General features: G+C 40.4%; 1 protein-coding gene across 4 annotated transcripts; it reads right to left on the reverse strand.

Moving 5' to 3' along the window:
* Window positions 1-336: 336 nt before the first annotated feature.
* LOC136718783 (aftiphilin) lies at window positions 337-25,464 on the reverse strand. 4 transcript variants are annotated; one of them, XM_066696520.1, is made up of 10 exons: window positions 25,254-25,463; window positions 18,289-20,217; window positions 10,069-10,220; window positions 9,051-9,177; window positions 8,566-8,622; window positions 7,670-7,792; window positions 7,247-7,307; window positions 6,011-6,094; window positions 3,029-3,152; window positions 337-1,658 (listed from the first exon to the last, which is right to left on the reverse strand). In XM_066696520.1, the coding sequence occupies exons 2-10, from the start codon at window positions 20,173-20,175 to the stop codon at window positions 1,514-1,516; spliced, it is 2,760 nt and encodes a 919-aa protein (XP_066552617.1). In that variant the 5' UTR covers window positions 20,176-20,217; window positions 25,254-25,463; the 3' UTR covers window positions 337-1,513. The 4 variants fall into 4 exon arrangements, with proteins under 4 accessions (XP_066552617.1, XP_066552619.1, XP_066552618.1 ...); XM_066696522.1 differs by lacking the exon at window positions 7,670-7,792 and having other exon boundaries at window positions 25,254-25,464; XM_066696521.1 differs by lacking the exon at window positions 6,011-6,094.
* Between the last annotated feature and the right edge of the window lie 463 nt (window positions 25,465-25,927).

Raw genomic sequence — 25,927 nt, forward strand, 5'->3', positions numbered from 1 at the left:
CAAGACAACTGCTCCTGTATGAATATTTAAAGACACCTCGTATCTTTTGCAGCTTACTTTACAGTGAATTCAACTAGAAAACAGACACGGGGTGGAACTCCAGTCTAAATTCCTGGGTTTGATTAGGGAGAGAGAGAGGGTGTGTGTGGGGGGGTGGGGGGTAGTTGGGGGTCCCACAATTAATGACATTGAGTTTTTGGTGAAGTAGTAATTTAATCTGGTATTTATTTACATTTAAACGACTTGGGTAACTCACCCTTTCTAAGTGAATAGAAAATAATATTAAAAAAACAAATCACAGGTCCACTTTATACAAATAAAAATATGCAAAGGCCATTTTTTTCTCTTAAATTATTTTAATTTTTGTGTACACTAAAAGTAAATTTACACACTAAGTCTGAACAGAACCTGGGCATGCATGTTAACCTCTTGACAGGTTCTTCAGTGTATCGTTTTTCCATAGGAATTTCCCCATACATTTACAGTCCATAGTTTTACTGTACACAGTCTAAAACCACAGCGAACTATGATTACATCCATCCCACCTTTACAATGTGCAAAATCCTCATTAAAATAGGTACAGTGGTAAAAGAAAAAGAAGAGAATCAAATCAAAACAAAAACAAAAAAAAGCAACAAAACAAACACCTGTAACATTTTAGCTTGTAACCAAAGACTTGGAAGCAGTTATTGGTCCCTCATTCCCTGTAATTTGATTTGATTATCACTATCATCAGCTACTCACATTTGATTATTTTAAGCATCCAACAGCAGTGGTTTGAACCAAAAACAAAAAACAAGCCCCAAAAGAACGGGGTGCGTTTAATAATGGCTGTATTGAGCCATACGTTAATGCTTTTGAAAAAAAAAAAAAAGAAAAACATAAAACAGGCAGCAACTGCCCATAAATAATAGGGTTTAAAGTTAAACAAACAAAACGAACAAACCAATAAGCATACAAGAAAGATGGAACATTCATGGACTTTGTTTTTCTTAAAATAAAACAAAATGAAATTGATAAAATCTATACAGTAAAATGCCAATACAAAGAAACAAAAACAAGGCAATGAACACAACAGAAAACATTCACCTGGATTTTGCAGGCAGTGCAGCTTTCAAGTCGTTGTTATATTTTTCGTTTAAGATCACACCTTCCAGGAAAGGACTTCAACCAGTGTTCTCTCACAATGACAAACGGTTACACCCTCAGCACGACAAACAAAACGAAACAAAAGATCTTCAAAAACGGTTCATCCCTGATTATTTACAGATTGAATCTCCTAATATAAACAGGACTTTTAGGACTTCGGTATATAAATAAATATACATTTGTATCATGATTTCAGTTCGTTGTATTTATATCATTTCCCAGACCTGCTTGCCAACAAATCACTATGGATGTTTTCATTTTATTAGAGGAAGGGGGTCAATTTGGAATCGTATTAAAATGACTAAAAAAAAACAAAAAGAAAAGAAAAAGGAAATAAAACTTCTGTGTTTGGGGGACGGCTCTGTCATTCTGCCGTGTCCTGCTGGCTGGTGAGTGGGGTGAGTGTGGTTGGGAACATCAGCACTTTGGCCTGCATGAAGGAGAGGTCAGGCAGGCTGGCGATCACCTTGGCCGCCTCCTCACTCAGATTCTCGTCTTTTCTGGGCTTCCTGTGAGGAGAAAAGGGAGAACAAGCTTTATTTCCAGGGAATATTAGGGTGGGCTCCTATTTCACTGGACCCTGATTATCCAAAATAACAGAAAACTCTAACCATCCACACGCATGAGTGAAATACACACTATTCACAGCCCGGTGTCATCTGGCTCCATCTTGTGGCCTACCTTCAACATTGAAAGCAAACGCTAGCAGTCATCTTTCAATTTAGCTGGATCCCTCCAGATATAAGAAAGGGGACTTTAAATCATATGCATCTAGTAAATTTGCATGTGGGAAGCAGCCATGAAAAAAAAGCCTTCAAGCACAGGGTAAAGCATGAGCAGCTACGTTTTCTGCCCGTCTGACAAACTATTAACTTCTATTAGAACATAGAAATATGAATAAATTCAGACTGTAAAAAAAAAAAACATTGAAGTAAAATCATTGCATAATTAATATAGTATCTCCCGAAGTAAACGTGGTTGGAAAATGACAATTTGTCAACTTATTAACACTGCACATACAATGAATTATCTCTTTTTATCGGTTCCTCCATTTTTATAGCTTGTAAAATGCGTTATGCCTTTGTTTCACAGTATGTAAATTTGTGGAATTCAACAAGCTGTGGACTCGTACTGCTACATCAATAAATAATTTGATATGAGACAGAAACAAAAAATAACATGCATTTTTAATTTCCTTTGCAACAGTCCAAATCTCAAGGAATTTATTACATGTACATCACGAAAGCTGCAGTTCCTTTCCTATGACCATGATTTTCAAGTGGCCTTTTAAAATAGTCACCTCCTGTACAGTCTGTTGTTCTTGTCTTGGTTTTAATAGGAGAACTGACAGTCCTTATCAGTAGGGTGCGAACCTGTGCCATTCTGAACATGTACAGATCAAACGCACTGTTGTTTCTGAGGGGTTGACTATTCAGACTTTAAAAGATCTTTTGAGGTTATTACTGCATTACCTTTACTGATTTTTTGTATATTCTTGTACATTGTGTACATTTGCTGCTCCCCAGCCAGTGCTTAGGCGTACAGTAGCTTAAGCCAAGCCTAGTTAAAGGAACAGTTCAGTATTTTCTTCGGATTTCGATCCCTGCTCATTACAAAAACTGCTCCATGCTTTCTGGGTGCTTGTCTTGTTCATGCAAACACAAAGTTTCAATGCAGACTGGGGGGAAATGCTGAGAGACAGGGCACCTTTTAGAAAGAATGCTTCATCAAAGACTTTGCATCGTGGAGTGACACTAACTCACTTGCCCCACATATTTCCTTACAACCAGCAATATGAAGCATGGAAAGAACCCACCATGCCACCCTTTGTGCCCTTCCTGCCCCTCCACACACAGACATGCGCCCGCCCCAGCTCTACCTAGCAGAGGTGCTCGTCTTCTCCACTGTGGACATCAGTCTTGCAAACGCATCGGCCACACGACTGGACGAGCTGGTGTTGTCCAGTTTGGCAGTGGTCAGTTCATAGAGCTCAGGGTCCACACCTTAATGAGAGGACAAGAGGTCAGCTCTGATGTTAAACTACTTGGACAACAAGAGAAAGGGCTTTTATCTTTCTTTTGTTAAACAAACTGCAATGGTTTCTGTAAACATCTGGGCAATGTTAAAAGAACAGACCTTCATGCTTCCACCAAAGATTTAAATAAGATTCCCAGACTAATTAAGTGCTTTTCAGGTAAAATTAACAAAAGTACAAAAAAAAAAAAAAACTTTACTGAATATGGGCCATGGCGAGAAGATTGGGGGGGTTCACATCACATGCAATAAAACATGTTTTGCCGGCAGTTAACCGCAGTGTTTGACTACAAAATATTTTTTTTCTGTTAAAGTCTGGATGCAGTTATGGCTCTAGTATTGAAAGGAAGATAAGATGTACTTACATATGAGAAGTATTTCCGCAGTGGATGGGGAGGTCAAGAGACCAAGCTTTCAGACCCCGAGAATAGGAAAGATCCATTTGGACCATATAAATACATGTATATATATTTTTTTAAAAGATCCTTCCTAAGGCCAGAAGGTTACACAAAATAAAATAAATGAAACGAGGCGATCATTCTGAATTATTATTATTTTTTAAATGGGCATTAAAGATGTATACATCATACGAGATGCGTCATAATCTTTTCTCCATAGGCACAGGAATATTTTATACAGAATTTTAATTTTCTAGGTGGAAAAAAGTTCAGCCGATACCAAGTTTTCTGGTGTATTCATAATACACTACTCTTAACACAAACGTATACACTATTATACAGCTACCATCACTCATTCACCACAAGGAAGACAAAAACACTGCTGGGAATGAAAGCAAAACTGAAAAAAAAATAAAAAATTAATCTGTTGGATGTTCACCTTCACTCTGTTTAGAGAATAGAAACTAATTTCTTTGGTGAAGCCAAATGCAGTAATTAGAATTTAGAAAATGTATGTCTTAGAAAGATGTGGCATAGATCACATCAGTGAAAACAAATGAGTCAAGATGTCTGACAACAATAAAAAAACATCTACACAAGAAATGTTACAAACATACCAAGTGCATATTTAAACCACTGGGAAAAGACACTGAAACTTTGCAATGCACTCAAACTGTAATAAGAGCAAGCACTGGATTTTCAGGGGGTTTACATGCACAGTTATAAAGACACAAAATCAATGAGCTGTGCATTTGTGTTTCTCTGCTGCAAGACTAAAGCATGAGTCTTGTGAAAGGGAACAGACATTAAAGGGGCTTTATTGGGAGGGACTCTTGGTGCAGTTCAGGGGGCCCTGTGCATCTCTCGGCATCAGAGGGGAAGTGGACAAAGACGCTTCATTTCTATACACAAGTAGCTGTCATTTTCAACATGACCGATGTTTACAGACCAATGTGTGTGCAGTTTTTGATTCAGAAAGCATATGCATATCAAACTGTTGGGTAGACCACTATATTAGAAATAATACTACAAAGAACCAGAGCAAACAATTCATGACAGACCCCATGAAGGTGCTTCCACTTGTATGGAGTATTATCAGGAAATGTAGGAAAAGACTGAAGAAAAGATACTCTGTTTGTTTCATACAGAAGCTCATCTAGACCATTTGCTTGCTCAGTCATCATGACATACTGAAAATAAGAGAATATCTATAAACCTGTAATTATTAGGTACATCACCCTGCCATTGACGCCTACAAGAGGCACAATGAATGAGCTGCTTTATGCTGTGGATTAATGAGAAATGCATCATGCTGTATGTATAAGTCGGGGAAAGCATTTATATAACAGGCTTTCAATTTTTTTTTTTTTTATAGGAATGGAACCCTAAACTTAAATTGTAAAATCAGATGATATACGTACTTTCAAACCTGTTGTAAGTGTATGGCCTACATGTCTTTTCCACTGCAGACTTCACAAATTTAATTAATACATTTAATACATTATCTTCTTTAAAAAGAATCACTCTACATTTTATATACAAAGTATAAACCAAAAATAGCTTATTGACTATTACTGCAACTGTTCCATTCAGTCCACATGGGACTGGATGTATAGAACACCCTTGCAGACCTTAATGGGGTCTTAATGTGGTTTTATAGAAGGGAAAACAGCAACTATCATCTCATTTACAGACACAAGCAATATGTTAGAGAGTAAATGAAACACAGCACAGGAAAATACAAGAAATCACTCTTTGAGAAATAGCATGGCTTCTCCAAAAAACAGAATGAACAGCTGATGACATCAAGGGCGACTTACTTAAACAACTATATTCCACGATAGACGATTTTATAGAAGCTACTTTAATGTAAAGCATTTAAACCAAAAAAGGAATCAAATTATTTTGGACTGGGTTTGATATATAGTGTTACCCAAGAACTGCACCTTTCAATCATGGAAAGCACCTGATTTTTATATGGTACATTAACGAAGAGGATCATAATTACATTAAAAAAACTACACTTCACAAGTCACTTTGAGCTGGGGTGTTTTGTGGACATCAGTTCACCCGAGCAAAAGCTACAAAATGGATCAAATAAGGAAAAGTCTGTGTGTGTGTGATTTTCTCACACCAAAAACAATCACTTGGTCCACATATTTTATATATATATATATTTTTTTTCTATTCGGGTAACATTCTCCCTCTCATCGACAGCCGCTTTTAAAAGGTGCACTCTCCTCTGTGGAGAGGAGAGAGTGGCTGGACGTGTCAGGTGGGCTGAGGACTGGGCCCTGCCGTTTATGCCCTGCTGCCAGGAGTCCCTGCTGTGTTTTTGAGGAAGCCATGTGTCAGATAAAGTGATCTCAGAGTTAGTAGTAGTAGCTGTTAGCGGTTGAGAAAGGGTGTGGTTAAAACACTCTGCTGACCTGGGATAGTGGTGGTGCTGCTAGAACTAGAGTCATCCACGGGCCCAAAGAAATCGAGGTTCAGAAGAGTGGAACCTCCGCTAGCTTGAAATTCAGTGACCGCGTTGGAGGGCAGCCAAACAGAAGATAAGCCAGGGTGGTGGGATTATGTGTAGAAAGTGGTAAGACACATACTTGAACATGCAAGTTATCATTACTAGAGAAAGACTAGGCAGTTAGTCAGAGAGAAAAAAGGGTCTAAATCCACATCAAAGCTTTCATTAGTAACGAGAAATTCTTAAATAGTTTAAGGGAAAAGTAAATTGTGATTTCTTAGATATATTTAAAACATTTACAGTTATACAAAGCATTATGTGATTAAAAACTAAAGATTTTTGTTTTTACAAGAGTTTGTATTTATTGCAATCAGTTATGTAGCATTTCCAAGAAGCGATTTAAAGACTGGTTTACGTCATTAAAGGGAAACAATTTAATAATGAATTTAATAGAAAGTAAGAATAGCAAATAAATAAATAAACATTTAACATTTAGATGCTTTATTAGAAGTTATGCAACATATAAGTGTATTAAATATGGTTCCCCTTTAATTATAAACAAAGAAAATTAGATACAGTTAAAAAGCAGGTTGTTAAAGAGAACACAGAGCAATTATAACACAAGACAACAGCGAGAGTCTGTCCAGGCTTTCATCCTCGACACGTCTGGAAGGATGCCTTTTAATGAGTAAAACTCAAGGCAAAGGATTTAGGTTTTCTTTTAACCATATATATATATATATATATATATATATATATATATATATATATAGGAAGTGTGCTATTGAACTCAATCTTTCCATTTTCAGTAATTCCTGACTTTACACTACGCTCATCACATTTCATATCTCTGCATCAAATCCATTGTTATTTAGTTGTTTTATTCATTTATTCATTTTTAAGCCCTCATATACTGTATAAAGCATAAAAGGGAAAGACACACCCAGTCCAGGAGAATATATTATGGAAAAGTCCCATAGGTGGCTAGGTGTGCAGTACATGTAAATATAGCATTAAAATGTGTATGATACAGTTTTTTAATCCAGAAAAGGTGTATTAGACATCCATGGGGCAAGAAAGAAAGCCTGGACTTTCACAGTAGAAGAGCAAGAAGTGAGAAGTCAGCAGAGAGAAGTCTGTCTGAACTGGGTAGCTTTCTTAACTCTAGCCTTGGTGCTAGAGGCTCTACGGAGAGACGTACCATCTAGAGGGTTAGTAAGGCCACTGCTACTCCAGTCAAACTGGACGGGGGGGAGGGTCTCCTGCAAGACAAGAGCAATATGGCGTCAGTGGAAAGGTTTCATAAGTCACCATTGTGTACCAGTTTAGTGATGACACCAGCAAAGACAGTTCAAGCATGGAAAGAAGTATTTTTATGTGGTTGCTGAAATAGGATGACATTTAAGAATAACGAACGCATCTACACATAGTGATCTCAGGAAAGCTTTTTTGATAGAATGGAAGTATGTATGAGGATGTTTTACCAATGAAGAGTTTTCCATGGGATGAATTTGGAAAGGAGTATAATAAATGAAACACTGACTCATTTAACATAAGGCAGAAAAGCCAGATAAGCAGACCCTTAGCTAAGTCTTAAAGGGATGGTTTGCACAGTGTTTCTTACCTGGGTCTGATCTGGTGAACAAGTGCTCATGTCTGGGGACACAGGAGGTGCTTGTGCTATTGAAGCTATCTTCTCCGCAGCTGAAATGGGTTTCACAGGTTCTTTGGTGGGCTCTAGCATACCCTAGAAATGTATTAGAGAGGAAAGTTGGAAAGATTGTGCAGCTGAAGGCCAGGCACGTGCGTTCTCAGAGAGCAACAAGCCAGGAGGGTGAGTATGTGAGCTATGAGTAAGCAGCAGAAATTATCAGGTTAGTGCTGTTTGTGAGAAGTTGAACCCTGAGGAAAGGTCGCTCATTCACTGCAGTTAAGGGGGGGAAATGTGTTGTCTAAGGCCCTTACTGAAATGTTACAACAGTTGGATACTCTTCAATTGGTGTGACTTTGTTGTAAACTAAATCGTGTTAATATTAATGTGGAAAAATACAACTAAAATGCTATAGAGATAAGTATATCACAGATAACTAAGTTAGTACTCAAACACACATATACAAAGCAAGCATTGTGTTTGAGAGTGTTCCCAGACGCTGAGATGACTGATGTATCTTTACAATATGACCGCAATCTTTTCTTCTTTAAAAAGGGTTATGTTGTTACATGTCTATGCTTATAACAGATGTACGGCACATTAACAGCATTGAGCATCGGGCAGATTGCAGGATGTACAGACATATAGTCTCAAAACTAATTAAATACACAAAGAACCAGCAATTTTTCTCAATGTTCAGACTTTTCATATCTTAGTTTACTAGTTAAAACACTGACCGCATGTCACTGAGGGAACAGTATTGAGGTTTTCCGAATGAGATGTGTTTATTACAGTCTCTATGGAACGGACTGCGTTCTCTGACCCCAAGCCAAGAATGACTTGAGCATGAACAAAAAAAAAACACTTACCAAACTAGCTGCATACATGGGTACGATGACCGGCTGCTTCTTCTGCCCTGTGAAGAGCTACAAAAGAAAACACAGTGACCGTACTTAATTTAATTCAGTCACAGCAACCTAGCCCAGTGTAAAGAAACCTGTCCTGACTGTATAAAATACCAAACGTAAAAACACTGCTGGGTTAAAACACATTTCTCTCACGGCTGCATCCGCATCCGATGTTACACTGAGTAAACTCAGAAGTAGAAAAGGAGAACACCTCAAAACACACCCACACCCACTTTCATCACTAACACAACCGGCACAAGAGTAAACAAAATTAATTTATTCCAGAAATAAATACATGTATAGATAGATAGACATAGATTACCATAGCCAATAAAGTCTCTTCCCTGCAGTGTCTTGCTTGTACCTAAACTAAAGCCAGGCTTGTGTTGGAACGGTTGTCTACAGAGAAGCTTTTGCTTTGTTTTCCGCATGTGGAAAAGACTTACGATATTCCTGGTGTCGATGCCCAGGGAACACAGCAGCTTTTTGTTGCTGTGGGAGCCACCCCACTGGTACTTCAGTCCGTAGGCATCGTGGATGTCCTGCAGCTCCCTCCACACCTCCCGCAGCTCCCTGCACAGCCGGCGCACAAGGCACATCATTAAAACACGGCATCATGTGACCCCGGCCACCACACTACAACCCTCGCCGACACCACTGCCCTGAACAGTGCCATCAGGCCTTCCATTAGGCGGACAGCAGGGCCCCCTCGCCCCACCCCCGCCGCGTCAGATTAAAAAACGATCACAGTGCTTAGCCGATATTGGGCTTAATGGCCAGGCCTCCGGCTGAGCGGGGGTCACAGGAGTGAGCTCTCATGCAACAAAACACAGCCCCCCATTCATCACTCGCTGCTGAGGATAGATATCAATTCCTCTTATTGTGTATGTGACAAAACACAAACAGTGTAATTAGTGGCATGGTACTGATCATGAACAAGCAGACAGAGGAGACACTGTGTCATCTCTGGGCACATTTTGTTGTAGTGGTGAATTTATCACACAACTGAAATCTGTTTTTTGTTATACATCTATTAGTGTTAGCCTCTTAAATGGATAAAAACTGACAAGTAGTCTGAGCAGTATTACATAAAATGCAAGTTCAATATGCTTAAACAAGAGTAAGCTGTCTCTGCACTACACTCTTTTCCCCAGATTACTTCTATATAAAATAAATTAAAAATTGATCTTGAAAAAGTGACAAAAAAGCTCCTTAAACTTCAATGGAAGCTCATTGTGCAGTTATATTATATAATAGCATTATTTTGTGCAATACGTATTTGAACTACACATTCAAATGTGTGCTTTATACAACCTTTATGTAACTAGCTACTCAATTTAAAATGGATATTTAAATATATACATGTATATTGCTGCAGAGAGATATGTAAAGTTAAACTACGAATCACAGCTGGAATGACCTCTAAGCAGTCAGCATCAGTGCGGCAATGAGGAGGACTCTCACCCATGTGGAGCCAAGGTCTTGCTTTCCTTGCTTTCCCGCTCTCCTGGCCCCAGTAGTATCTCCAGGGAAGGGATATCTTCATCGGCTTCCAGGACAGGCGCAGAGGGAAAGCTGGCTAGAAAAAGGCGCTCCAGACGGCTCACTAAAATTGTCTAAGGGAGACAAACACAGGCCTTATTGTAGCTGTGCTTCTAAGCCCGATTTGCTCAATATGGTTTTCAGTCATGTGAGATAGCTGGCCCTGGCCACGGGACGGTACCCAAGGCCTTGGAGAAACTCCAAACAAAAACAGTCGATTAATGAAAATAAATACATTTTCAACAATGCAGAACTTGGGCAGTGAAAGGAGAAATTAACGCAAATACATACATTAATGTGTCACTACAATAGTTTCCATAAAGGTTGGTGGCTTAAATACATTTTTAAAAATCAGTTTCCTTAACAGGGTATTTGAGTGTGCATGTATAGGGAGAGTATTTAGCTTACATTAGAATTGACAATGGAAAAATGTAACAGTGGTTTGTTTCAACAGTCATGCCTTTTATAAAACAAACTACCACTTACAACACAATATTTTGCAATTTACTTGTAGCATATAATTCGCAGCATTATCTAATGACCAACATTATTATTTCAATCATCTATATGAGCTAAAATGCTCACAGCAAACTATCCAGTTTTCTCAAAGGAATTTATTATTGTTTATTTCTGATACTCCCTATGAGAAAAGTATAAAATCAAGATACATACAAAATTAGAAAACAGTGTTAATTGAACGAGATTATGCTCTACTCGGCAACAGACACAAAACTGGATACATAAAGAAATACATACATAAATACATAAGTAAGTTTTATTGAATGACCAGAGAGTAGTTCGCAGAAACACATTAGCACCATTTAACCGCAGGACTAATAAAATCCAGCACGTTGAGTCAATGGAAGGCATCGTGCTGCTGAATCACGACTTCGGCGCCGAGCAGGAATCGATAGGCACACTAATTTCAAAATAACAGGGATAGATGAGGCACAGGCCAGCGAGGCCTCATCGAGGGGCAGGATCCAGCAGAGCACTGCAACAGTTTTAGTGGGTTGCACGGACTGAGCCCAGTGTCAGTGTTTAAAGTTGACTAGACCAGCTCAGAACCCAGAAATGAAGGCCAGCCCTTTCAAACCCCTGCCCCCCCGACGCACACAATTTCTTTCAGAAAGCATTACATAAAAATGAAAATTACCCTTCTTCATGTTATATACTGCATTTAAGTGGTGGTTAATGAACACAGCCAGTGATTTAACCTTGACTCTTTGTGATATCATTAAGTGGGTTCCTGCAGTCACTGCTGCCATACAAAGAGGAGACTTGCCATTAAGCTACAGCTACACCAGGTATTGTCGAGATTCAGGCAAATGGTGCCAGGAGAAATAAGGAATGCAGCCCAAGTATCATTTAATGAGGCTGATCTGAATCCCTGCTCCAGATTTCTCCTCAATTACAAAGATTACATTGTAAGTAGTGTTACCAGCCCGGGGACCAGGGGCACCGAAAACCTGGGCAACACGGACCGATTTCTCAACCCCGCAAGATTGGGATTGGCATAGGTATATAACTATATATCGGGGGTTGACGAAAAAAATAAATATAAAAATCATACTTGCGTGCACAGCGCAACAGCAAACTCTTGTATACTTTCGTGTATTTTCTCATTCGGTGAGAAGATTGAAGCGGGAATGTTAATTAAATAACCTGCAAAACCTACAATATAATTGAGCACCATTGCAAAATAGAGGAGTTCAAGAAAAATGGTCGGATCCAAGCTCGGTTAGGTTCTACTTCATATAAGAAGTAAACGGCTTCCCCACAACCCTCACCCAGATAAGCAGTTTTGAAGATGGATGGATGGATAATGCAGTATAACTTGAGTTTGTGTTTAATTTCAGCTCCACATAAAATACAGACACAAAAATAATAATAATAATAATAATAATAAACATTTTTTTATATTTCTTAGCAGACGCCCTTATCCAGGGCGACTTACAACATAAGTGCAAAAATACAGTAAGTTATTATTTTACTTATTTAGTATTACCTTGTTGATATGGCATGGGGTTCTAGTTTAATTAATAAAATAATTAAGTTGCGCTGAAAGCGTTTTATTATTGAGAGAGAGGCGCAATTGGAAAAGTTTAGTGAGCTTAGTGTTTTTTATTTACTTATTTTTGTTTCATATTGCTTATTTTTCCTATTTATATGCCTATGAAATAATCTGTCATCAAGCCCGGGTGCCCCGGGGACCCCGGGTTTATACATTTTAAACTCCAAAAACCCAGGCCTGGAATTTTCTCCCGGTTTTGGAAACGCTAATTATAAGTAGGGGTCCATCACAAAATCTACTGTTTTTGATGTTGTGGGGAGAGGAGGACAGCGAGGGGGTAGTAGTTTAAAGAAGAAAAGCATTTTATTTAGATTATTCCCAAGCATTATGACACACACATTTGAATCAGGGAATACCGACATCCGATTTAATCTTTTTCCATTTTGGTAACCTCTCAAGAAGTTTTTAGGCCGCTGTATCCATTTGTGGTATACAGATTCTGTACTGATGCACAGTTCTAAAACTCTGTCCCTTTTAACTTTGCTCGTCTGTTTTACAGAAATAAAGACAAGGAGCATGTCCAATTCTTTAGAAAATGTATTATATATTTCTTCAATGCTCTCTGAAGGAGACATTCTTTGTGTCAAAAACAGACGATTAAGTACTGTGCTTTAGATTTCTGACCACTAAGGGGCACCAACTACACCATTAACAAGAAATATATTGCAATTATATGAGTGGTGAATGAAGAAAGTCATTTAAGAATTTAACTAGGAAATGTAGTAAAGGTTTTAGAGAATGCAGCAAAAACAATAACAGAAAAAGACCGAATTGTGAATATTGCTTTTTGTTGTACACAACATCCTGTGCATTCAAGGTTAGACTGGCAGACATGTAGAGTTGAATAAATGCTTGCTTGCCATTATTTTTGTTGTCTCTTACAGTACAAACCTGATAAATTCAACAGACCACAGGGGAACTGGGCGAATGTTTCACTCCTCTGCTTTGGCACCTGATTTGACTCATTTGGTCAGCCCATCAGACAGACTAATGCAACAGACCGAGATGTACGAACAGTATGGGGGTCAGATGTAACGCACCACTAAGCACCCAATCAGGCAGATTGAAAACTCTTGTAGCACGAAGCTCAATATGGATGTGAAGAGAGGGGGGAAAACGGCAATGAAATTTGAATTTTACTTTTTGGAGTTAAACCACGCACACCTACAGTGAGGGAAAAAAGTATTTGATCCCCTGCTGATTTTGTACGTTTGCCCACTGACAAAGAAATGATCAGTCTATAATTTTAATGGTAGGTGTATTTTAACAGTGAGAGACAGAATAACAACAAAAAAATCCAGAAAAACGCATTTCAAAAAAGTTATACATTGATTTGCATGTTAATGAGGAAAATAAGTATTTGATCCCCTATCAATCAGCAAGATTTCTGGCTGCCAGGTGTCTTTTATACAGGTAACGAACTGAGATTAGGAGCACTCTCTTAAAGGGAGTTACCTGTATAAAAGACACCTGTCCACAGAAGCAATCAATCAATCAGATTCCAAACTCTCCACCATGGCCAAGACCAAAGAGCTGTCCAAGGATGTCAGGGACAAGATTGTAGACCTACACAAGGCTGGAATGGGCTACAAGACCATCGTCAAGCAGCTTGGTGAGAAGGTGACAACAGTTGGTGCGATTATTCGCAAATGGAAGAAACACAAAATAACTGTCAGTCTCCCTCGGTCTGGGGTTACATGCAAGATCTCACCTCGTGGAGTTTCAATGATCATGAGAACGGTGAGGAATCAGCCCAGAACTACACGGGAGGATCTTGTTAATGATCTCAAGGCAGCTGGGACCATAGTCACCAAGAAAACAATTGGTAACACACTACGCCGTGAAGGACTGAAATCCTGCAGCGCCCACAAGGTCCCCCTGCTCAAGAAAGCACATGTACAAGCCCGTCTGAAGTTTGCCAACATCTGAATGATTCAGAGGAGAACTGGGTGAAAGCGTTGTGGTCAGATGAGACCAAAATCGAGCTCTTTGGCATCAACTCAACTCACCGTGTTTGGAGGAGGAGGAATGACCCCAAGAACACCATCCCCACCGTCAAACATGGAGGTGGAAACATTATGCTTTGGGGGTGTTTTTCTGCTAAGGGGACAGGACAACTGCACCGCATCAAAGGGACGATGGACGGGGCCATGTACCGTCAAATCTTGGGTGAGAACCTCCTTCCCTCAGCCAGGGCATTGAAAATGGGTCGTGGATGGGTATTCCAGCATGACAATGACCCAAAACACACAGCCAAGGCAACAAAGGAGTGGCTCAAGAAGAAGCACATTAAGGTCCTGGAGTGGCCTAGCCAGTCTCCAGACCTTAATCCCATAGAAAATCTGTGGAGGGAGCTGAAGGTCGAGTTGCCAAACGTCAGCCTCGAAACCTTAATGACTTGGAGAGGATCTGCAAAGAGGAGTGGGACAAAATCCCTCCTGAAATGTGTGCAAACCTGGTGGCCAACTACAAGAAACGTCTGACCTCTGTGATTGCCAACAAGGGTTTTGCCACCAAGTACTAAGTCGAAGGGGTCAAATACTTATTTCCCTCATTAACATGCAAATCAATGTATAACTTTTTTGAAATGTGTTTTTCTGGATTTTTTTGTTGTTATTCTGTCTCTCACTGTTAAATTTCACCTACCATTAAAATGATAGACTGATCATTTCTTTGTCAGTGGGCAAACGTACAAAACCAGCAGGGGATCAAATACTTTTTTCCCCTCACTATATCATTCAAAACTGTATTGTGCTCCAAAGATAGTAGTCTAGGCATGTTTACGACAAAGAGCACTAGTTAACACTCTGCTGCGAACCCAAAAAGACCAGATCAGGTCCTCCACTCTGCCAGCTGTAAATGTCTGATATCTCACATGAAACAATCCCTGAGATTAAATAAAAAAACATTTTATTTTTATTTTAAGACCGCAAAGTGTTTACATGAAGCCTTCCAGACTTCTCCATTCTGCCTTGCTTCAGACAATCCTGGAAAGTGAGAATACATGTCCCTATATTTCAAAACTACAATTTTCCTGAACTGGCAGTCAGTGTCCGAATGCAGGGGGAGGCACATGTACTCGTTAGCAATATAAGGAGCAGCACTGACAGGTGAATTGCATATAATCCCACCATTGAGCAGCAGAGACTACAAATACTCAGTGGACCGTGTCAGCTCATATCAGTGTTTCAAAGCACGTTATTCAAAGGATATTATTCCTCCCTGTTACATATTTCACTTTCTTTAAGCTGCAGTAGGTCTATATGTACTTGCATACATATACATCTCCTAAAATTAATATCAGAGGTCATTAGGCACAGTCAGCTCCATGCTCTCAAGCACTTTTAAGTCCAGCCCGTGCAATAACTGAAAATGAAGGGTGCTTTTTGGCACCAATTCAATTCCACAGTACATTTTGACATATAGGAAGGTTCTCCTATTTTTAAAACCAAAACAGTGCACGCCATGAACAACTATTAAGCCTTTGAATCAAGGGGAGAGAAAAAAAGACAGCATTCTTCATGACACCATTCTTGATAAGGGTAAAGAACACTGTCCCATTTTCAGGGAGACTGTACATACCCACTGTTATAAAATGAGTTCAGGAAGGCAGTCTGCTTACTTTGCACTGTAGGAGCCAGATGTCAAAAGACTTTTTCCAAGGTGTCCTGCTCGGATCGATAGTGCTATTGAAGAACCAATTCATACTCCTCTTACAGCTAACACATCCTTTTCCCAGCCTAATGACAAAGGCAGGCCATACTGCACCTTCGCTTATAATTAATAGTTTTCATCAGCAGCCGTTTTCCTGTTATTTCATCCATTACTTTGCTTTACACCTCTACTGTGTGTGTTTTCACTAACCGTTTACAATTACTTCTATTGTCATTCTGATTGCCATTCTACCCGACTGTTCCAGCAAGGTTTTGGGGAAAAAAACATGGGAGAAAATGAAGAGGGGACCAGACACTGATGTTGCATAGCCTTAAGTACACAATACTAAACCAAGTGGGCAGCAGACAACTGCATTACACTTATCTGTTTCCCCTTGCTCAATTTCAATAAGATCATCTTGGAGAAACTTTTTCACACAATTCTTCCAAGACATTTTGTTAGAACCATAAATAAACAAAGCAGCAGGAACAGAAGACAACATAAAAGAAAAACAGGATGTGCAAATGAATGAATGAGTAAATATAAACAAACATTCTCCTTCAAAATGCCCAGAAGTGTTAAACAGCATACAATATACACTCACCTAAAGGATTATTAGGAACACCATACTAATACTGTGTTTGACCCCCTTTCGCCTTCAGAACTGCCTTAATTCTACGTGGCATTGATTCAACAAGGTGCTGAAAGCATTCTTTAGAAATGTTGGCCCATATTGATAGGATAGCATCTTGCAGTTGATGGAGATTTGTGGGATGCACATCCAGGGCACGAAGCTCCCGTTCCACCACATCCCAAAGATGCTCTATTGGGTTGAGATCTGGTGACTGTGGGGGCCAGTTTAGTACAGTGAACTCATTGTCATGTTCAAGAAACCAATTTGAAATGATTCAACCTTTGTGACATGGTGCATTATCCTGCTGGAAGTAGCCATCAGAGGATGGGTACATGGTGGTCATAAAGGGATGGACATGGTCAGAAACAATGCTCAGGTAGGCCGTGGCATTTAAACGATGCCCAATTGGCACTAAGGGGCCTAAAGTGTGCCAAGAAAACATCCCCCACACCATTACACCACCACCACCAGCCTGCACAGTGGTAACAAGGCATGATGGATCCATGTTCTCATTCTGTTTACGCCAAATTCTGACTCTACCATCTGAATGTCTCAACAGAAATCGAGACTCATCAGACCAGGCAACATTTTTCCAGTCTTCAACTGTCCAATTTTGGTGAGCTTGTGCAAATTGTAGCCTCTTTTTCCTATTTGTAGTGGAGATGAGTGGTACCCGGTGGGGTCTTCTGCTGTTGTAGCCCATCCGCCTCAAGGTTGTACGTGTTGTGGCTTCACAAATGCTTTGCTGCATACCTCGGTTGTAACGAGTGGTTATTTCAGTCAAAGTTGCTCTTCTATCAGCTTGAATCAGTCGGCCCATTCTCCTCTGACCTCTAGCATCAACAAGGCATTTTCGCCCACAGGACTGCCGCATACTGGATGTTTTTCCCTTTTCACACCATTCTTTGTAAACCCTAGAAATGGTTGTGCGTGAAAATCCCAGTAACTGAGCAGATTGTGAAATACTCAGACCGGCCCGTCTGGCACCAGTAACCATGCCACGCTCAAAATTGCTTAAATCACCTTTCTTTCCCATTCAGACATTCAGTTTGGAGTTCAGGAGATTGTCTTGACCAGGACCACACCCCTAAATGCATTGAAGCAACTGCCATGTGATTGGTTGGTTAGATAATTGCATTAATGAGAAATTGAACAGGTGTTCCTAATAATCCTTTAGGTGAGTGTATAGCATAGTACTAATATAGGTCTGCAAGTGTGTGGATCTAGTAAGTTCACATTCCTTAGATACAAATCTAAAGCAACATTTTTCAAGAAAATGTATGAGTGGAATGAATGAGATTGAGAACAAACTGCCCCTTTACATACAACAGGAATTAAACTGATAATAAATAACAATCCAAACTGTAAACCAACAAACAACCACCAAATTCCAACAGATACTGTAACATGAAAAATATCAGGTCTGATGTTTCATGAAAACATCCAGATTCTTGGAGAAAAGCTATATTTGCTACAGCTACAAAGCATTAGTCTATTTAAACATCCTAGAGCTTGGAGGTACCATGTGTATTTATCAGGCATTTTCCTTTTCAATAGATTCAGTACATATGCGAAAATAGTACAGTTATAAATATATCTCTTGTGTTTCATTAAGAAATTCTCATGTTTTTTTCCTTTTACTCTGGTTAGAAGGCAGTGTCACTATATTGTGGAAGGAGCAAACTTCTAGATTTTATAACAATGACCTTGAATTTATTGTGAATACAGGAGCCAGCTTCACACTGGCTGAATACATGCAAACTGCTTCACAGACACTTACTTTCTGTGCTTCGTGTTGCTCGGGACTGGACTCGATGTCTGCATCCTGAAAAGAAGCGAAGGCAGGGGGGTCTTTCCGGCTGGACTGTGGGCTGCTAGTAGGAGCCCCAGTGACTGCACTGTCGGACTCCCACCTCTGACCCTCCGTGGACTCCGCAGTCTGCTCCTCCCCAAAAGCTGCCCAAGAGTCCCCCCCACTCTGGCTCTGCTCCCCAAAAGCTTTCCAGCCCCCATCCTGGCTCCCAGGTGCCGAGTTAAAGTCTGCAAAGCCGTCGCTGATGGGGAAATCGGCAAACTCCTCCTCGCCACCTTTGGGTTCATGGGCTTCATCAAAATCTCCAAAATCGTCATTGGTTTCCCTTGAGGTTTCTTTGCTGAATTCAATGGACTCCTCTTGTGTTTCGCACTCCTCGGGCTCCTGCGGTGAAGCACGGTCTCCCTCAGGCCGGCTGAAATCAGCGAAACCCTTACTTTCAAAAGCCTCTGCGTCCCCGAAATCACCAAAGTCTTCATCTTCCGGCTCTTTTACCTGCTCCGCAGAGCCCTTTGGTTCGAGGCCCTGAGGAGCTGGTGCTGCCTCCGAGAGAGGCTGTGAAGACAGGCCGCTGGTCGTGCTGAATTCCCAAAAATCCTCCAGCCCGTCAGGAGAGATGGCCTGACAGAAAGAGGCAAACTCCTCACTGACTGACGCACTCGTGCTGAGGACAGTCGACTCTCCTTCCCTATCCTCGTCCTCAGCCCCCTGCCTGCTCCCCAGCCGGCCATCTGCCTCATCTCCACAGCGTGAGGGGAAAACACTAGCGCTGGCACAAACACCCAACTCCTCAGCTCTGGTTTCCTCTTGGCCATTCTGCGTGGCACACTGGTCTGTATTGTGTAGCGCACCGGCAGTCTGATGCACGGCGTCAGGCTCAGTTTCTCTCCGCCCCGGTACAGCAGGATCAGTGTGCTCCACCGTTTCAGATTCCCTTTCTCCGTTGCTTAAGCCTTCCATGGCTACAGCTAGAAAGTTCGAGGGATCAGACCCTGTACTGTGCACGTCTCTGACACCGTCATTCTCCGAGCTTACCTCAGCAAGCCCTGGAATGTGCAGTTCATTAACACTGTTTGCCAGTGAGCTGTCCTGACTGGTCAGTGTTTCTCCTTGGCTCGAGCCTTCTCTGTGGTCTCTCGTCCCTATAGTCTGGGTGCTGTCAGCAGATGCGTCAGCGCTGGGGAAGGCAGAGAAATCAGCAAATTTGTCCTCAGGGCTAGGAGGAGAAAGGTTTACGGCTGGTTCAGGGCTGATGTTTAGCTGTCGCTTTGGGTCAGTAATACCGGCCAGCTTCCCTGTTGCCTGGGGGCAGGAGTGCTGCGTTTCAAGTCCAGCAAAGCCATTAGTGAGAATCTCTTTAACTACCCCCCCATTGCAGTCCTGGGCTGGGTGGGGCTGGTTTTTAACATCAGTTCTACTACTGGCTTCATCAGCAGAAGAGTTCATAAAAGGATTGGGGTCATTTTGGTCTGCCAGCTTTCTCAATTCCTCCTTCATGCCAGTGCCCTCCATGATGACAGGTTTCACAGGCCAAGAGAGGTCGTTGTCGGTGCCAGTTTCTAACCCGCGGAGGCTGGCATCCGGAACTATGGTTGTCTCCACACTGGGGCCCCTTTCCTTGCCAAGGGGCCCTGAATTGAAGTCTGCGAAGCCATCCACGTTGTTGGAATAGTCTTTCTCCGGAAGGAAGTGGTTTGGCGGCACAAAGCCAGGTGTATCGAATTCAGTGAGGCTGACGCTGGCAGAGACCCCAGAGAAGCCCCCGAACTCTCCAAACTCATCGTCGTCCTCTTCAGCCCCGTCATCCAGAGGTGGTGGAGAAGACGAGTACATCCGGATCACTTCTGGCTCCATGGTCCCACTGTCCCACTGTCTCTCAACTCGACAAACTCACACCTAGGCAGGAAAAAACAAACAGTTAGGGATAAGGTTCCTGTCCTTGTTTCGATAACGCCTAGATATGTACACTGAATTTTTGGCAGGTTTCTAATGCCGCTTTCTACACAAATAATTAATATAACCCTTACTCATAATAGTTGGTATTTGGTTTTACAACTGTATAAGAAAGATATTCAGTGAATGATACTGCCCTAAGTTAAGTTTAATCTGTATTCACAGGTCTCTCCAAAAATGATCTACAGTTTGCAGTGGGGGGTGACAAGCAAATAATTTGAGTCAAAACCCATTTAAAAATTTACTTATTTTCTGTTTATCGCCCATGTGTGGTATGGTTTTGGCACAACAGTTTGGGTTGGGGGGACACTAAAAGGTTTGTATCAGGAGGAAGATAGACTTAACACACAAACTTTTCATGACCGCTGCCACATACACATTTTTTCATGATACGGATTCTTGACCACCTGTAAGAATGTTCTACTAAGAATTACCACATTGTCTAACAACTGGACTATAATTTTCCATCAGCGATATAAGCAAAAGTATAATGGTTTCTTTTCAGTTCTACATGATTAGCGTTATCACCTCTTTTCAGTTCCGCAATCACACAGTGCCAGCTACTAGTGGCGGCCTCTCACTGATAAACTTCCCTGTTGCTATAGAGCAGTCACTTCCTGATGGAGTACAGCTCCCCAACTTCTCCTCTAGGCGGTTATACAAATTAGTTTTATTTTAACATTGTACCACATCTCTTTTAGAAAACGAACAATAAGATTCTTACGTGTCATTTCCGAATTGTTAAGGTTATTCCCTTAATGAAGACTCGTTTTCTGTGATCTAATTTACAGGCAGAATAATGTGAGTAAAAGAGGCACAGACATTGCCTTGTTCGTCAATGTAATCATATTAAAGGCTTCCATTGGCAGCCATTTAAAGTGCCTCCCATTCGGTGGAACCACATCATCTGTATCCCAACACATTAACGAGTGCCTAATTCGCAGGGGTATTTAGTCTAATCCGCACAAAGCGATCTCTCGGGACAACTCTTCTATAACTCTAGAAAGCAACCTAAAAAATTATTTTAAACGCACAAGTTCTTATATACCCAGGTCTGGTAAACCCCTGTTACACAACAGAGGTGTCTGACTTTCTATTCTCTGTTTTTTAAAGCCTACAATTCGTGGCACGTGTCCCTATCTGAATTGGAACAATTTATGTGCAGTTGTACAGAAAGTAGGAAACCTGTTTGACTGGATTCTAAAACTCATACAGTAGGGAGGCAGGTGCACTATAGGGGCCTAAAGTTCGACCAATCGCATCATAACATTTAGCTGCTGGCTCCTGCAACGAAGTTTACGAAACTAAAAGTAAAAGGCCATGCTAAATGATATGACGACAACCAAAAACACATAGTATAGTCCAAGGTTTTGGATTAAATCTAATAAGAGATTTTTCTAATGCTCATTTATCAGAAAAGATAACTATCACACAATGAAAGGAAAGACCAGGAAGGAAGGAGTGAGGGCTTGAAACTCAATACAAATTTAGTGACTTCTTGTCATGATCCAACGACAGCTGTGCCATTTGTACACAAATTGTTCAGAGTGACAAATGGCTATGCTGAACAACAGATATCTCCCGTCTGAGAAAATGTGCATGTCATAGGTTCCTTACATTATAATGTTTATATGCATAGTGCTCATTCACACATGTGGGACAACATCTACCCTTTCTATTAATTAATTAGCAAAATTTCACAAGGTACATGAGCTCTGACAACTCTGACAATCATTAACACAAATGTGTACCGCAGCAACACTGTTTTTCACTGTTCAAAGTCTCTGCAGTGTTTTTGAGTCGAACGATAACTAAAAAGCTCCTTTTAGGGTTTTGTGTCGTTTTACAGGTAAGCGGTAGCTGAGTTTATCAACTGCAAAGAAACCATCGCAGTACACAAGATTTATTTTGTAAACCTGCCACCGCTACTTGTTTCTGACTGATGCTGTCTTGCACATAAGAAGCATTGCAGCTGCTTACACAGGCCGATAAACACAATCAAAAAAATAGCAAAGGCCTAGATTTCGCCATTGAAGACATTTATAAAAGTTGCATTGAGTTATCAAGGACATGAGCCTAAAATAACAATGTCTGATTTAATAAGGAATACCTATGGCAAAGACTTAAGACATGCTCATTGGAAGCGTTTCTCCTCTGGTTCAGCCAACGTTTTCTAATCAGTATGGGATCAGGCACAGTGGTTTGTTAATGACTGTTACTGTCGGATGTAAGTACTGTGGCATACTGGTGTGAACTGTGTTCAGAAAAAAACCCTCAGTTGAGCATGGATTTAAGAGTAACGTCACTTTCACCACAATAACGTGTCTATTAAAAGCAAGTCCTGATTATTCCTGGGAGATGGTGAATCCACAGAGTTTTCATGCCTTCATACAGGATACACTATTCACCAGGTAAATTGAAATGGATCCATTAACATTTCAAGAAAAATTATCTAACAAGCTTAAAAAACTCAAGATTCACAAACCTGATAATCAACATCCTCAGAAGATTATACCTGGAAAACACTGGGTGTCTCTTATTGTAGAAGAGATGTTACTGTGTGCAAAATTTTCACACAACCTATTAACTTATTATAAATCACACACAGAAGAATTAGACAAAAAATAACAATCAACACCCTCTCTCTCCATCTAAAAATGTGTTGGTCCAGGTTCTGCTGTTGACCTACAGAAGCAGAGCTGTGTGGTGTTTTCAGGCTGGTTAAATCTAACAAAACAATTAAAAACAAATGTACATCCTGTGACACTTGCCCTACTTGCATTAAGTTTCTCGAAATGTTGGTAACTGAAGAATTTTTACATTCTGATCATTCTATGAACAGGACGACATTTATACATAAGATAAGAGGATAGGAATGTTTGGAGATGCTACTCTGTGATTGGCTGGTTTCTTATATGTGATGTATAATTTAATGCATAACTGATTTTTGTATCTTCTGAATATTTCAAGCAATTCTTCTGTCCCTTGTGGTTGAAATATGCAGACATCAATGCTCTCTTGCCATTATGCTGCTTTAGCATTTAGGTCTATTAATCACCAGGCACAAGAACCACAAACCAGTGTTCTGAATGGCAAACTTTCTTTTTATATTTTTCTGTATCTGCACCATTAACTCATTAAGCTGCATTAAGCCATTTGGTTGCATTAATGTTTCCTTTATGTACCTAGACATTCTTTTATCATTGCAGCATCATGTAGTTTACTCACACTGCAAAATTTGTATACTTTTCTTTTCATGCTGTCAATCATGAACTCAAATAACACTGCCAAATTCTAGACTAAAATGACAGCCTCTGGAAATAGGCTACCTTAGTGCAATTCCAAGCAAACAGTTTTAAAATGTCCCCCATATATAATGCTGATTAAATATTTCTGCACTGCATGGGTAAATACAGGAAGTATAACTGACAGGAATGTCTATGTCTAAAAATACAGGATAAAGCTGATTTACAAACAAGAAAAAAATAATAAGACATGGACAATACATAATCCAATTATCTCTAAACTGTATACAGATTTCAACATGGAAATTAAATAAATGAAAACTCCACAGGGTACCACACATTGGCAAATTGGCCAACTCACACTAGCATGATTAAGAAGTTATTATTTCTGAATACACAATAATTTCGCTTAGATATCCTCTCCATAAGTTTGATTTGTAGTAGACATATTATTCCAAGTGCATAGGCGCTAATGTAACCTTTCAAACGGAAATGCAAAATTGCAAGAAGAGATTTGCATGCCATGATAAATTAGCCCCTGACACTAGGCTGGGTTCTTTAATTCCATTTTAATGCATCTCTTGTTTTAATCGAATCCTGTCACCAGCAAAAAACATTTCCTCACACATAAGACTTATTTTAAGCAAAACCCACAGAGCTCAGCTAGCTACTAATACATTTTAAAGGCTAGATGGGTAGTATAGTATAGTATAGTATAGTATAGTCATGATTTTTTTTAATGTGTGACTTGAAAAGCCAGACAAGTCACTCTGATAGAAATGTATAGCCTAATACAACATTTTAGTATCCCTACCCTCAATATATTGTATTGCTTTTCATATTTTTCTTCAGTATAATATAACCCATGTGAACACTAATAAAGTATCTACAAGTTACAACCACATATGGTAAATGTTTTGGTGCTGGCATGGATACATCTTATTTGTATCGACATGTGACGTGTACTTCTCATGGCTCAACGTGACAATAATCAGCCACTTTAAATATTTAAATATCTGATACCAACCCGGCAATAGTGCATTATAATAGTTTGAGCTATTCAGTGAAGTGTTTGTCAATGGCTGATATACTGAACTCCACTAGAAACGTGTTCATAGGCAGCACATCCCTTTCTAAAATGATTTGGAAATCTGTGATGCCAATCCGATCAGATTCAAAGATAAAAAGTTAAGGAAATGCATGCATTATAGATCTACCTTTACATGCCCTGGCAGCAGCACGAACAGGTTGCTCTGTGACAGCTGTCACCTGACTCTCTCACAGTTTCTCATCAGACACAATCAGTGGGATTATAAACCTAAATGTGCGGTGGACAGAGCCGTGTGTTGTGTTGAAGCATGCCGACAAACGAGTAACAGAAAGCGGAAGCTGTTGCGACTGTGTCAGCCTGTGCATTGAGTGACTCAGATTAGGCCTTAACCTGGACCTTCGGATGGGGAGGGGGTAGGAAACGTAACGCGGTAGAAAAACAACTACCAACACAGCAAACACAATGTCCTCGGCATGGCAAACTGCCCTGTGCGGCCTCGACACGCCAACTCGCTATTCAAGGCCGAAGAGGCCGCCTTTAATTTTTAACTAGATATCCAGGTCAGATTTCGTTTTCCAAATGTCCCTGTTTGCATTGCAGCTGATGAGTGCCCCCTCCCCTGCCTGCCCGTACCCTCTCCATATCCTGGTTGGCTGTCAGTACACACAGAATAATTAGCGTACCTTTAGATCTCGGCCGTCATTTCTCATGATTCAAACGTCGTTGGTCCTCGCCACGGACTGACGGACAGAGCCGGGACTAAGACGCATAATTCCTGCACTTGTTTTCTGTGTAAATGAAGGTTAACAGCCGGCTTTAGATTCGCAGTTTTCCCTTCCCCCGGAGCCCAGTGCTGTGAGTTCCCAGCATGCAACAGGAGCAGTCGACTACAGAAAGCACAGCGGTCAGGGCTGCCCCCATGTCGTCACTTCCGCCAGGATTGGCGAGTTGGGTTTCCTGGGGCTTTCTGGAGCAGCAATCCGTTTTCTCGATTATTAGTTTATATATTTTATAATTAAACGATTTTTGTATTTATTATCATGTCTTTATCAGATATGATGGAGTGATTCTTGATCAAATAGTCAAGTATGTAACCATGTCATATTTAAAGGCATTTCAAGGTGTCACAATTTATGAGGGTCACTTCTCTTAGATAATAATATCACCTTCAGCACTGATGGGAGCCAAATTAAAACAGTGTCTGTTTGTCTCTTGTAATTAATGTGTATGTCAGATAGTTCAGATTTAAGGTAAAGCACAACCTTGAATTAATCATTTATTCGGTGCAGCCAGATTACCTGCACAGTGCACACCCTAATGAAGTTTTACATTATGTAAACATTTTGCTTGCACTTTA

This window comes from Amia ocellicauda, chromosome 23 (assembly GCF_036373705.1).
Source record: "Amia ocellicauda isolate fAmiCal2 chromosome 23, fAmiCal2.hap1, whole genome shotgun sequence".
Taxonomy (NCBI): domain Eukaryota; kingdom Metazoa; phylum Chordata; class Actinopteri; order Amiiformes; family Amiidae; genus Amia; species Amia ocellicauda.

Excerpts from the sequence above, each read along its gene's own strand:
- LOC136718783 (XM_066696520.1), bottom strand. The coding sequence starts at position 20,175 with ATGGAGCCAGAAGTGATCCGGATGTACTCGTCTTCTCCACCACCTCTG. Across the intron at positions 9,178-10,068 it reads AAGACCTTGGCTCCACATGG|GGAGCTGCGGGAGGTGTGGA; the intron begins GTGAGAGTCCTC and ends CCGGCTGTGCAG. Across the intron at positions 7,793-8,565 it reads CCATGTATGCAGCTAGTTTG|GGTATGCTAGAGCCCACCAA; the intron begins GTAAGTGTTTTT and ends ATACATTTCTAG.